The sequence below is a fragment of the Pseudopodoces humilis genome, chromosome 7, assembly GCF_049639895.1.
Source record: "Pseudopodoces humilis isolate 2021_Gansu_Grassland_sample_001 chromosome 7, ASM4963989v1, whole genome shotgun sequence".
Taxonomy (NCBI): Eukaryota; Metazoa; Chordata; class Aves; order Passeriformes; family Paridae; genus Pseudopodoces; species Pseudopodoces humilis.
The window spans coordinates 10644427-10657480 of NC_142206.1; the positions used below are offsets into that span (position 1 = coordinate 10644427).

Below are 13054 nucleotides of genomic sequence, written 5' to 3' on the forward strand. Positions count from 1 at the left end.
ACACATTGGGTTGAATTCAGCAGGCTTGAGCAGAGCAGCGAGAGGCCAGATGGCATCACTGTTTGGGATATTTGGTGGTATGATTTTCCTTCTGTACTAGTGTAAAATAGGAGTAATGCCCTGGAAGTCAGCAGGCTGGCACAAGCTTAAAAGCAGCGTGATTCCTGTCTGTGTCTGTCTTCCAGCTCCATGTGGGTACTTGGCCATAGGAAGAGGACAAGAAAAACGAGCCAGTATAATAGTTACTGGCTAAGAGTCCTGGAAACCTTCTGACTTCTGAATATTTTTTAAAGTATCATTAGTGCTATTAGTGCTATCATCATGCTATTCCACTTTGTCCATAACCATGTGAAATGGTTGAGGTTATTATAATACTCTTAGAAACATGATTCTGTGCTAAGTCAGGAAGATGTATGTGACTTAAATCTTCAGTAGATCTGGTTTGGATCAGAGGAGGGAGGTTAACAGAGCTGTATCTTCACTGAGCAACTGAAAGTGAAGTTAAACAGTCCTTGTGTGGCTGCAGCAGCTCATGATTTACAGGGCTGGATTCACAGGGCTGCCCCTGCTGCCGAGAACGCACGCTCTCAACTGCTGTTGATTTTTGAATTAAAAAAATGCAGCTCTGTACACAGTTTACTTTCGTGCTAGATGGCAGGGAAATATAGGTAAGAGCCGTTAATCCCCAGCAGGCTGCTGGGCAGGCGAACAGACACAGATGACAAAATTTAATTGGAAACATGAGCCGTTTAACAGAAACCATATTTGTGATAATTGAGAGAGTAACATCTCCAAAAAGGAAATTCTGCAAAGAGAAACTGATTCAGAGGAGAAGTGGCCACTGGTAGGTGAGTGTGATTTTTCAAGCTCTCTTTAGGCTCGGAACTAATTTCTTAATAAGAACAAATAACATTAGGAGGAACTAACTAAATAAAAGATTTGTTTTCTCTGTGGGGGAGGGCTGTACAGGTACTGTCAAAAGTTTCTCTTACAACTGTATTAGGATATGTGATAATACTTAATTTAGGTTCTTTACAAAAGGGCACAATTACTTTTATTTTTGTATCTGGAGTTTTCTTCTACCTTTGCATTATGAAGATATTACCACCCCCACCCACAATAACTGAAAGGACTTTAGTTTTACTTTTTTCCTTACTCCTGCATTTTTTTGTGTTTGAGGTTTTTCTAAGAATCAAACTTGGACAGCAAGTATTTTGCCAAGAGCAGAGGGAACCCTTAGTTACAAAATAGGGCTGTGTTTTTGCTAATGAAAAAGTATTGTGGACTTAATAAGGGAGAGCACATTGCAGAACACATTTTGGTTTGAACTGGAAGAGATTCTTTTTCTTCCTTCTTTTTCTTGAAACAGCAAGTAAATGTAAATTATACAGTAGGAGCTTGTTGCTGTTCTGCTGGGTAGAAAAAAAGCTGGCTTTTATTTCATTGGAATTTCACTGATGTTGAAAATACTGATGTGTCTTTTTAATATTTTCAGTGTGAAATTCTTGATGTTTCATTACATAAACAACCTCATAGTAACTCTAATACCGGGTACTACTGTTGTTTTTTGGGTTGTTTCTGTGGTTTTTTCCAGAGCCTGCAGACAGCATGGCTTTCCAGCCCACAGGAATGAATGAAAATGTCTCATCCTCTGTTCAAAGCTGCGGTACTGCTGTTCCTTGCAATAACTCCTCAGCCATCCCTCAGCCCAGCTCTGCTATTAAACCTTGGCGCAGCAAGTCCCTCAGTGCCAAGCACACAGCGACGTCTTCCATGTTATCCGTGAAGCAGCCAGCACTGGAGCCTCCAAAGCCACCCTCAGAAATCACCAAAACAGCTCCCAACGGTCAGAAATCCATGCTGGAGAAACTAAAACTCTTCAACAGCAAAGGGGGCTCCAAAGCAGCAGGGACAACACTGGAGTGTCCGGGCTCTCGGGACAACAGCTGTGAAAAGCTGGAGACGCTTCTCACCTTTGAGGAGAGTGAAGAAATTGATGCCACCAATCAGAATGTCAACAACCTAGGATCGATGTCCAGCAGCCCCAAAATTGCACTCAAGGGAATTGCACAAAGGACTTTCAGCCGTGCACTGACTAATAAGAAAAGTTCTCCAAAGGGTAATGAGAAGGAGAAAGAGAAACAAAAAGAGAAAGAAAAGGATAAAAGTAAAGACATAACAAAGAGAACATCCATCACTGAGAAGCTGGACCTGAAGGAGGAACCTAAAGAGCAGACAGCAGTAACAACAACAACAGAGATGCCAAAAAAGTCGTCCAAGATCACAAGCTTGATCCCTAAAGGAGGGAAGCTGAACAGTGCCAAGAAGGAGGCCTCTGCCTCTTTGCACAGTGGAATACCAAAACCAGGAACAAAAAACACCACAGGGAAATCCTCAAGTGCCCCTGTTCCTGCAAAGGAAGGCGAGAGGAGCCGTGGCGGGAAAGCCGGCTCAGGGCTCTCACATCAGAAGTCCCAGCTGGACAGCCATCATTCCAGCTCCTCCTCCAGCCTGGCTTCCTCTGAGGGGAAGGGCGTTGGGGGCCCCCACAGCAGTAGCAGCAGCCAGGCCGTGAACGGGCCTGCAGTGACAACCCACACCACAGGCAGCAACACCGTGAGTGTGCAGCTACCTCATCCTCAGCAGCAATACAGCCACCCCAACACCGCCACCGTCGCACCCTTCATGTACAGGTACAGGACACACCTCTGGGGGCTGGGGGAATGGGGTGCCCAGAAGGGTCATTCTGGACACTTGCAGGGGAGTGAAGCAGCAAGGTAAATGCCACATCTTGGAGAAGTTTCTTGCTTCAAGTGTAGGCAATTTATGAATTTTCACAAAAACTGATGGCGAAGGCTGTATGAGAAGTTGTGATAGCAGGGGGAATAATGGTTGAATCCAACCCTGCTAGCAGGAAAGGCGACAATCTGAACACCTCCTTGATGAGGTGCTTCTCTTCCAAAGGGCACAAGAACATGTATCATGTTTGTTTTGTGCACCATAGCTTTGAAAGTTGTAGTAACTATGCCAGGACACATTCAGGGTCTTCATTGTGGCTGATGGTGGTGGAGCTGCCTCATTATAAGCAGGAGTTGGAAATTTAAATTAAAAAAAAACCAAAAAAACCCAAAACCCAAAAAACTTTCATTTAAGTAAGGCCACACAAGTAGTCTGTGGTTTTGTATGTGTTAACCCTGAGATAATGAAAAGAACAGCCAAATGAAGTCACAGGTAACCTTTGTCTAGTCTGTTTTCTATTTGAAGCACCTTCTGCTTGACAGTGGCAGTAGAGAATACATAGGGAAGTATCCTAGGGATAGTAGAGAAGTAATAAGAGGGAAATCAGTAGCAGAGATTCTTAAGGACACAGCATGACTGGGACAAGAAGTTTCTCAGAGGATAGGATTTTTGGTTTTGATAGCCATCTCGTGGGGGTTTTTGACACTGCTAAGCTCTTTCATAGGAAGAGGATGCAAATGTTTGCTCTGTCTTTATTATCCTCTTGCTTCTCGTAATCTGAAAGAACTTTCTCATCTCCTTTTCAGATGTATCCTTTCTAGGCTAAGGTGGCCTAGCCTCTTTAGTTTTCACTTGTAGAGATTCTGTTCATGACCTTTGGTCATTTTTGTTGCCCTGTCCCATGTTTTTTTCAGCTCTACTGTACACATTTTGGCTTGGATCTCTTGGCAGATGTAGCATAAAAAAATGGTCAGTCACATTTTTTAAATAAGAATGAATGTCAGTGGAATGAACCTGAAGGAGAGGGATGCCAAAGGCCTGTGTAGGAATGTAGAATGGAAAGAGCAACCGTTGGGTCTTCTGGCCCCTTTGAGAATTCTACCTGTGTGTATGGAATTAAATGCCAGGGACCTGGGAAGCAAAAATTTTTGGAGAAGAGTTGTTAAGTTTATCACTACAGTGTTCATCTGGTATCACTACCTTCATTGTTCTTAGTATTGATCTTAGTCTGAACACAGATATCATCATCTAAAGTGTAAAAGTAGATTCAGTCCATACATTGTCTGTAACCTAAACATACTGATAAACTCCACACAATATTTATTTGACCTTTTACCAAAATCAGGAATGAAACTGCCTATTGGCAGCTGGAAAATTGAAAAATAATGTTTACTTTTCAGCGCTGGAGAAAAAAAGGCCAAACTCTGTAATCATGTTAGCTTTAAAAGGAAAGAGAAAAATCAGAACATACTGGTTTGCAAGGCAAACATAACACATTTTTATATTTGCTGTATTTGCTGTCCAGACATTTTTTCAGGCTACAAAATGCACTTGTTAATACATTGCAGTAGAATGCTCAGGTGTTTTCTGACATCAGTTAAGGTTACTTTAATTTGTATTTTTCAGCTGCCTGTAGACTTTTTGTTTGGGTTTGATGGGGGTTTTTTTAAGCAAAAGGCCTAAGAAATTGTCCTGCATTTTGTATAGGGTTGTCCTGGGCAGAAAGGGAGCTTCAGCAAAGTTTATTAGAGAAGCCCACCCATTGAGTTAGGAGATGCAGAAAGGACCTCCTTGCTTTCTAAACTCCTCCTCAGAGAGGAGTTCTCGATGAAGCTGGATCCAGGCTTAGCACCAGACTTTGTTCATGTCTATATATGATTATATAGGTGTAGTTGAACTTCATATAATTCAACTGTCTGGTAGGATTAAGGATGGCGAACCAGATATATTTATATGAAAATAAGTGATTTATTTTGACAATGATTAGACTAATAGTTTTCCATCAGAATTATTTAATACACAGTAAGGATAGCTGTGATTACTAGTATAGATAATTCATTATTTTTGAAACAATATCAAAAGAATTATGTTAGAGTTATATTAAAAGCAATTATTCAGTAGAGATTGATGTTATTCACCCGTACCAATGACTGCGGGCACATCTCTTTTGCTTACTCACCAGGATGTCCCCACTCAAGGGAGGATTCTGCATGAACTCCAAGGAGGGATGTGTTAGAAGGCCTTGCCATTAAAGAGTGGGATTGGGCTTTTATAATATGAAGTGACCATCAGTCATGTGTCTTGGCCAGCTGTGTAAGCCCAGCATCTCTAGTTACCATTGGTATCATTGTTGGTTCCTTTATCAGGTACTTTACCAAGTCTGCCACATCTTCACCTCCCTGTCAGGAGGTTGAACTTCAGGGTTGATGAGTCAGGCTGGTTTCAGCATTATTCAACACCGAAAGCAGCAAGAGGCCCCTTCTCCTTCTGCCACAGACAGCTCTGTAAATTGGACATTGTTCCAGTTGTTTTACCCCCACTCCAGGCAAAGCATCCTGCTACAAGAGTGTCGTGGTTTTAAACCAGTAACTAAATAAATTACTTATTTCTTGCTGTGAGATATGGATTAGAACAAGAGCCAAACAGGTTTAAAACTTAAAAGGAATAAAGACAGTTTATTAACAAATTACAAGAATAAGAACACCAGAATAAACTTCTAGAGAACTTTTTTATGTCTCATTACTTGACTATTTCTTTGTACACATAATAATATAGAGACAAAAAACTTTAGAACTTTGGTGGTCAAAAACAGTCTTAATTCTTGTTACAGTCTTTTTATCAGTCTTTGTAGAGAAACAGAAGTTTCTTTCTGCTAATTTATGGAGTTTTTCACAAGAAAACTATTTTTGTTATAGTTTTCTGTTTCTTTAATGCCAGCTGCCTGGAAATCTGTTATTAGAGTTCACTCTTCCTATTTCACATTACTCTGAGGTGTGTATGGGCCATGAGTTTAGGGATGCTATTTTAAGGATGAGTTATTTAAAGGCAGAAGTTGAATTAAAAAGTTGAATTACAAGTTGAATTTACTTTTTAATGGTCAGAACTGCTGTCAATTCTTAGAAATGCTTGATAATTGGTCAGGAGAAAGGACTCCCATCAGCCACCAGCAGCCTCAACTTCCTTAGCTCTCAAAGCTGTCTTAAAGGTAAAGCTACTCCATGACATTCCACTCCTTCAACTTGTAAACACCTACTCAAAAATTATCAGTTATATTCAATATACAACTTAAAACAATAAAACTAATAAACTGACAGAAAAGAAGAAACAAATATTTATTACTTTCCACCCTTAGATTTTTTACTATCACTACTATATAAACTTAAGACAATCATGCTTTGCTCTTAATTAATCTTTTATCTCACAGTAATACTATTAATGTAGTAGTCTAGATTTGCTAATTTTATTTTCCCGGCCAACACACCAATTAAATGTCGTGGTTTTAAACCAGTAACTAAATAAATTACTTATTTCTTGCTGTGAGATATGGATTAGAACAAGAGCAAAACAGGTTTAAAACTTAAAAGGAAGACAGTTTATTAACAAACTACAAGAATAAAAACACCAGAATAAACTTCTAGAAAACCTTTTTATCTCTCATTACTTGACTATTTCTTTGTACACATAATAATATAGAGACAAAAAACTTTAGAACTCTGGTGGTCAAAAACAGTCCCAATTCTTGTTACAGTCTTTTCATCAGCCTTTGTAGAGAAACAGAAGTCTCTTTCTGCCAATCTATGGAGTTTTTCACAAGAAAACTAGTTTTGTTATAGTTTTCTATTTCTCTAATGCCAGCTGCCCGGAAATCTGTCATTAGAGTTCACTCTTCCTATTTCACATCACTCTGAGGTGTGTATGGGCCATGAGTCTAGGGATGCCATTTTAAGGATGAGTTATTCAAAGGCAGAAGTCCTCTTCATCTGTCTCTGTGAGCCTTCCTGGAAAACAGTTTTCTCTTTGCCCCCCAAGGCTTCAAAATCTTCACTCTACCCATTTCCAGCAACTCACAGTATCACAATTACTCTCTCTTTTTCTCAAAAGTCTACACTTTGAACACTCTATTCCTCCCCATACTCTAGTCATGAATTAGAGTCTTTTTAAACTACTATTGTCTAGTTCCATAGCTTTAACAGAAAGATATTTCAGCTGTAAAGCATCTCCTTTTTCCCTCTTTCTTATTTAAACTTAACTCTTTTCTTCACTGTTTTTGGTGGTTCTATGATGTCTTCTTCATGTTGATTGTCTCTCTTTCTCTGTCTTTTTAAGAAAAAGGAGTAATCTGTACGTTTATCCAGGTAGTAAAAGAATTAAAAGCTTTAAGAAAGCTGCAAGAGTTCATGGTGTCAGGTTTCAGTCCAGCAGCAGAAACTGAAAACTAAGCCAGGCCGGCCGGCTCTGCTTCTCCTCCCCCCCCCCGCCCTCCCTGCGGCCTCGTCCGGCCTGGAGGGGGGGAGGAGGAGGCCAAGACAGAGCCTTGTTACCTTGTCAGAAGCCGGAAACCACAGAGAGCAAGAGACTTCTGACTGTACATCTTAAGGGGGTGTTTACAAGTTGAATTTACTTTTTAATGGTCAGAACTGCTGTCAATTCTTAGAAATGCTTGATAGTTGGTCAGGAGAAAGGACTCCCATCAGCCACCAGCAGCCTCAACTTCCTTAGCTCTCAAAGCTGTCTTAAAGGGAAAGCTACCCCATGACAAAGAGTCAGGTGACATTAAGAGTATTGCAATAGTAATTCCCCACTCTGTCTTCACTTTTTTACAGTACTTACCCTTAGGGCAGGAGAACTTCCAGCTGCCTGTTGGTTTGGTTCTATGAGCAAAAACATAGCACAATTAGTAAAGTGAAATGAGTCACAGTATCTTACTCAAATTTAACAATAGATCCTTACATCACCTTTCATTATCTAGCAGCCATAATATCAGACAATAAGTTGGAGTTTGAAGTTGGTTTTGCCCAATCATTTCTTTTAAAATGGAAGTGATGTTGAAGGGAACCTAGCATGAGTGTAACATGCCATCTGATGCTTCCTGCTTTATCTTCATGCAATACAAACTTTATAGGAGAGGATCAGATTAGCCACAACTGATGTTATTGATAATTAAAACACATCTGGAAATCCAAGTGTTTTAAGACCCCATCTGATGAGCTGTGAAGCCTATCTTTGACTATGAATTTTTTATTTTTTACAGCTGAGTGCTTGTTTCCATTTCCAGGACATAATTCAACATGGGACTAATGAATTATGTAAAATCAGTCTGCTGGTCTGTTCTGGAGAGTGGGACAGAGTGGCTGAGGGCAGGTGCACTCATCTTGTTGTTATACTTGAGATACTTTAGATGGAGAGTGACTGCACATTCCTGTTTTGTTTTGCTTTCCAGATCTCAGACAGACAATGAAGGGAACGTAACAGCCGAGGCCAGCACAGGAGGGATCAGCATGGATTCTGCTCTTTATGTCAAAACTGCCCAGCCTGCTGTTGAGGACCTCTCAGGTAAGTCTTGCAGCATGACCCGTTACTGGCTGTGATCTGGTTAAATAAGAATGGGCTAGAGCAAGTTGATTTTATTCCTAATGCTTTAGTTCTTAATAACTATATTTCTTTCAGCTCTTCAGCAATGAAAATTGGGTGTCAGTAATTTGAGCTCTAGATGCTTAAGTTCAGCACAAGTGTGCTCCCCAAATCTCTTGAAATCACCAGGAATTTTGCCTGCTTTAAGTTTGTCTAGGAGATGTGCATAATTTTTTAGGATTTAACTACTATAAGGAACCTAAGTATTCCCAAGCATTTAATATGCATTGTTTAGTTTTAAAAACTTCATTTCAGAGCTTACAGAAGAGGCTGTGTTCATTTCCTTTATGTTTTGGTTTGGAGGTCTTGAGTGATCTCAGTATCACTCACATAAATCTGATCAATTTGAGAAATAGCCTTCGCAGCAATAGGGCACCAAAATTCAGCTACACTCCATTGTGTCCAGCATACAGAAGCAGAAGCTGGTTGTAGCTAGAATATGAGCAGTCTAAATTAGAAAGTACCTGGTATATTTATCTAGAATTCCTGCTACTGTAAGAAGTATATGCTAGTTAGCAAAAAAAATTAAACTTACCAATATAACAAAGGGATTTTCAGCAACCATATTAGAATCTATTAGATTCTACTAATGTGATCTAAAATGTGTTTTTAAAGTCACAGTCTAAACTCTTCCTGTTCCTATTTCAGCAATATCTATGACTTTGCATACTGTGTGCTATTGCAGGATGTCTCATTTGTAGGATATCTCAGGTTTTTTCCATCTACTTAGCCTTGGTGTCCCCCAGTTTAATGTGGGGTTTGAAACCAAATGCCCTCCTTGGAAAAGTGATGTGGCTAAAAGTTTCATAATGAGATTAATTTTATTCTGTATTGCCTATTCTATCAATGCTGCCTTTATACCTGTGTGCTGATAAAGGTGAGAAGCAGAGTCACTGGTGAGGAAGAGGGCTGCAGGAATGCTTAAATGAACTTATCTGTGTGTACAATTTATACATAGGTGGATTAAGTACTTAAAAGGCTGGTAAAAGGCACAAGGGATAAAATCCTTGAGAACATTTTTGTGTTTGTTTTTAAATATAAGAGTTGCAAGTAAGAAACACAGTGTCCAGCTGCTTAAACTTTTTCAGCGTTACCTCTTAATCATCATATTGGCTGGGCTGGATGTATTTCAGCCTGCAAACTGAGAAGTGTTTCTAGATCACAAAAGGCCTTTGGTCTTTAATGACAGATATTATGTAAGTAAAACTATAACTCAACTATGTAAGAATATGTAAGTTTTGGGATCCTGAGGCAGAAGACAGCTGACAACCTCAAACAAGGGAGATGCCAACCCCAGCTGTGCACAGTCAGACCAGACAGCAGCATCCATGAAGGGGCCTTGGGGGAAACAGAGCAAACTAAACAAAATAGTCCGTCACCCCAAGTGTATTAGAAGAAATAAGGCACAGATATCTTCTCTTCCTGCATAACAGCTATTGATGCTGTTAATTTAAAAGCACATGTGAAACAAAAGAGAGCATAGGTAAGGAAAAATGGAAGCAGAATTGTTTAAGAATGCTCCCTTCTCACGAGAAGCTAAGTGATTTCAGAATTAAGCTCTAGGGGCCAACTACCCAATATCTGTCTTTTAAGTATAGTTACAATTCAAGCAGTGGAATGTAATTTAAGTGAAAATTTGGTATCAATTTAGGCATGAGTGATCTCAGAAGAAATTGATTTAGTTTGTCTCTTGTGTGTTTTCTTAAGAAGTTACCTACCATTGTCTTAACATCTGTGAAATGATCTGTAAAAGAGCACCGTGACATTTGTTAAGCTAAAGTCTTATAAATATTTCATGTTTTTTTCTACAAAAATTTGTAGATCCATGAGTATAGAAAATGTTTGCTGTTCCAGAGACCCACTGGTTGAAGTAATTGGTCTTGTTAGGTGGATGTTTTCAGTCCAGCCAGCCCATAATTGTTTGACCCTCTGGCTTAAGTGAATTGTAACTCAGGGAGGTGATTTCCCAGAGAGTAGAGACTGATTAAAAGAAAAATGCCCTCATGGGCACTAAGCACTTTGGTCAGTAGTTTGTAGCACTGCTGCTTTGTAGGCAACAGTGAGTGAGTGGGTTTTTCTGTGCCACCAACCTGGCATCTTTTAGAAACATGAAATTTAAAGCAGAGAATGTAGAAAGTTCCAACAGCTTTTTTTGTCTGGTTCGTCTCATTTCTGATGTGTGTAATGTATAGATATCCATCTAAACTAGCAATTGTGTGGGTGCCCAGCATCCTGGCAGCTCAAAAATGCATCACTTGTACAGAGAAGGCTGATATAAAATGTGAAAAGTTTTACATTTACTGTAGTATTTTCTTCAGTCACGAGTTGTAAACCTTTTAGACTGAAATAATTTCCTTCTGTGCTCAACAGAAGCTTTGTGACAGTTTTTTGTTCCAGCTTTCAGCTTACAAAGAATATGCCAGCACTACTAGAAATTCACTTCTCTTCAGCCTCTTAGAGGATTTAACTCTCTAACGCTCAGCTGAGGTAGCAGCCGAAGCTTTTCTGAAATGACAGCTGACAGCACGTAAATAAATTATGCTGGAGCACTAATTAAATTATTAATTTGATAAAATGAAATTATGCTCAGGCAGTAAGAAGACTTTTTTTTTGTGTACATAAACTCTACTTTTAAAGAGCAGGACATGAATGTGTTTTTGAACAAAGTATTTAAAGAACAGGATTTCTCAGTGCCGTGAAAACTAAGCCATCCCCCAACTTCATGTCATGTACCACGTTTTAGGAATAGTAACTGTGTCGTGATGTTGACATCTTCTTCTTATTTTACCTGAAACATCACTCATCATGGAACACCCACCCAGTCAGCACTGTTTAGTTTATGGAAAGCTGTTACTGTAGGACAAAGAAGATCTAGTGAAAACACAACATTGGAGAAATTGATTGTGTCAGGTTAATGTTAACTGTGTCAATATATTAGATGGAAAGGGTGGTATTGATGGAGTGTATATGCTAATGAGGTTGAAAGTTAACCTTTAATTTAAATTTGGAAATGACATGGGAAATGACAGTACAGCAACATCTCAAAGGCAGCCTGTGCAATGAGGGTAATGCTGCAGAGCTCATTTCAGTCAGGATGTGATGATGGCAGGTGCCTGCCAAGGGGGAATGAAATCTCAAACCTAACCAGCTTAGAAAGTCAGAAAAAAGTGCATTTGAGTCAGATTCAGGCATAGGTTGCAGCTCAGTTCTGTGCTGTTCCCTGCCTGGTCCTTACTCAAGGCTTATTTTCCCTGTAGGAGAGGATCCAGAGACTCGGAGGTTGAGGACTGTGAAAAACATCGCTGACCTTCGGCAGAACCTGGAGGAAACCATGTCCAGTTTGCGGGGAACCCAGGTCACCCACAGGTAAGGACACCACTGTGTTCGTAAAAAAATGGAAACCACTCTGCTCTTACTTTACATCTCTTACACCTGGCTGGGTTGCATCCTTAGAAAAATGATTAACACTGACAATGGGAGATACTGATCTTGTAATTTTTGTCTTCAATGCACAGAATTTGAATAATGTTGGCTGGTTATCGAGAGGTATGAGGAGGAATTGATGGGATGGGATTTGTATTGACTCAGAGGTCAAGAATAATCACTTGTTAAATGTGTGAGGTGATGTTTGAATATAAGTTACAGTTTAAAATGTTTCTTCTTACTGTTGAGTAACTTCTCATTACTCTCTCCCCCTATATGTAGTATTTTGTTTAAATAAGAGGTGAACTGTGCTTGACCCACATTATCAAATGCGTAACTTAAATTCCTGACCAAACTTTGGACAAACAAATTTTTTTAATATTGTTAGTCATCCCCTGAATGTAATGGCATTTTCTTTGTGAAACAGAATTTGGAAATCTTCAGCAATATTTAAAATATGCTGCAAATAAACAAAGATTAGTATTACATCTAAACATTGTGTAAGTTAGATCTTTTCAGTGTTGAACAGGAAGTTTGGGAGAATAAGCTGTTTGACTGTTTATGACGTTAGGGTCCTACCTAGTGCTTGGTGCCTTATGTACCCCAGCCCTAAATGAGTTTACTGGGGGAACACTTTTTTGCTTTGCATCTGAAACTGAAGCTGAGCTTGCAAAGACGAATTCCCAAAGCTATTTTTCTTTGCAAATTTCAATTAATGTGACATCCTTTCATGGTTTTATTACTATAACCAGAGAATACGAAGGTTTTTGCAGTTTACATGTAGCATTACATTGAGAATGGTACAGTGCTGTTTATTTTTACTAATATCCACAGTAAATAAGAAAGTGGCACTTAGTTGAGCAGGAAAACAAAAGAGGAGTTTGTGTGGGTAAGAGAAGTTGCAGCTATGGATTAGCTGCAAATAAATTAGCTGCAACTCAGTGATGAGTATTCAGAGTATAGCCTTGCAATCTGTACACATCACTTGAAAACTCATGGTGTAGTCCCATTTTTAGGGTTCCATATATAAATATTATCAATATTTTTTTAAATATACATAACTCACGAATATATGAGTAATTTATTGCTTTTTCTGATTCGGGTTTGAACATCTTCAAAGTAAGTCATAGTTCACTACTGGCTTGTTAATATGCAAATTATATTTTGAAAAAAAATTTTTTTTTTTGGCTCTTGTTACTTTTTTCATTTAATTCTCTCCATGGCGTAGAAATAGCTTATGTCTTGGTGCTGGGCCAAGATA

The 13054-nt window shown here is 39.2% G+C and overlaps 1 protein-coding gene across 10 annotated transcripts in view; it reads left to right on the forward strand.

Moving 5' to 3' along the window:
• Positions 1–13054, forward strand: part of NAV2 (neuron navigator 2) — a 385416-nt gene that overhangs the window by 278522 nt on the left and 93840 nt on the right. For all 10 annotated transcript variants that reach the window (XM_088057228.1, XM_088057233.1, XM_088057230.1 and 7 more), the window contains 3 exons: positions 1595–2693; positions 8180–8292; positions 11628–11736. In XM_088057228.1, coding sequence (XP_087913354.1) covers positions 1595–2693; positions 8180–8292; positions 11628–11736 — 1321 coding nt within the window. The remainder of the gene's footprint in view (positions 1–1594; positions 2694–8179; positions 8293–11627; positions 11737–13054) is intronic.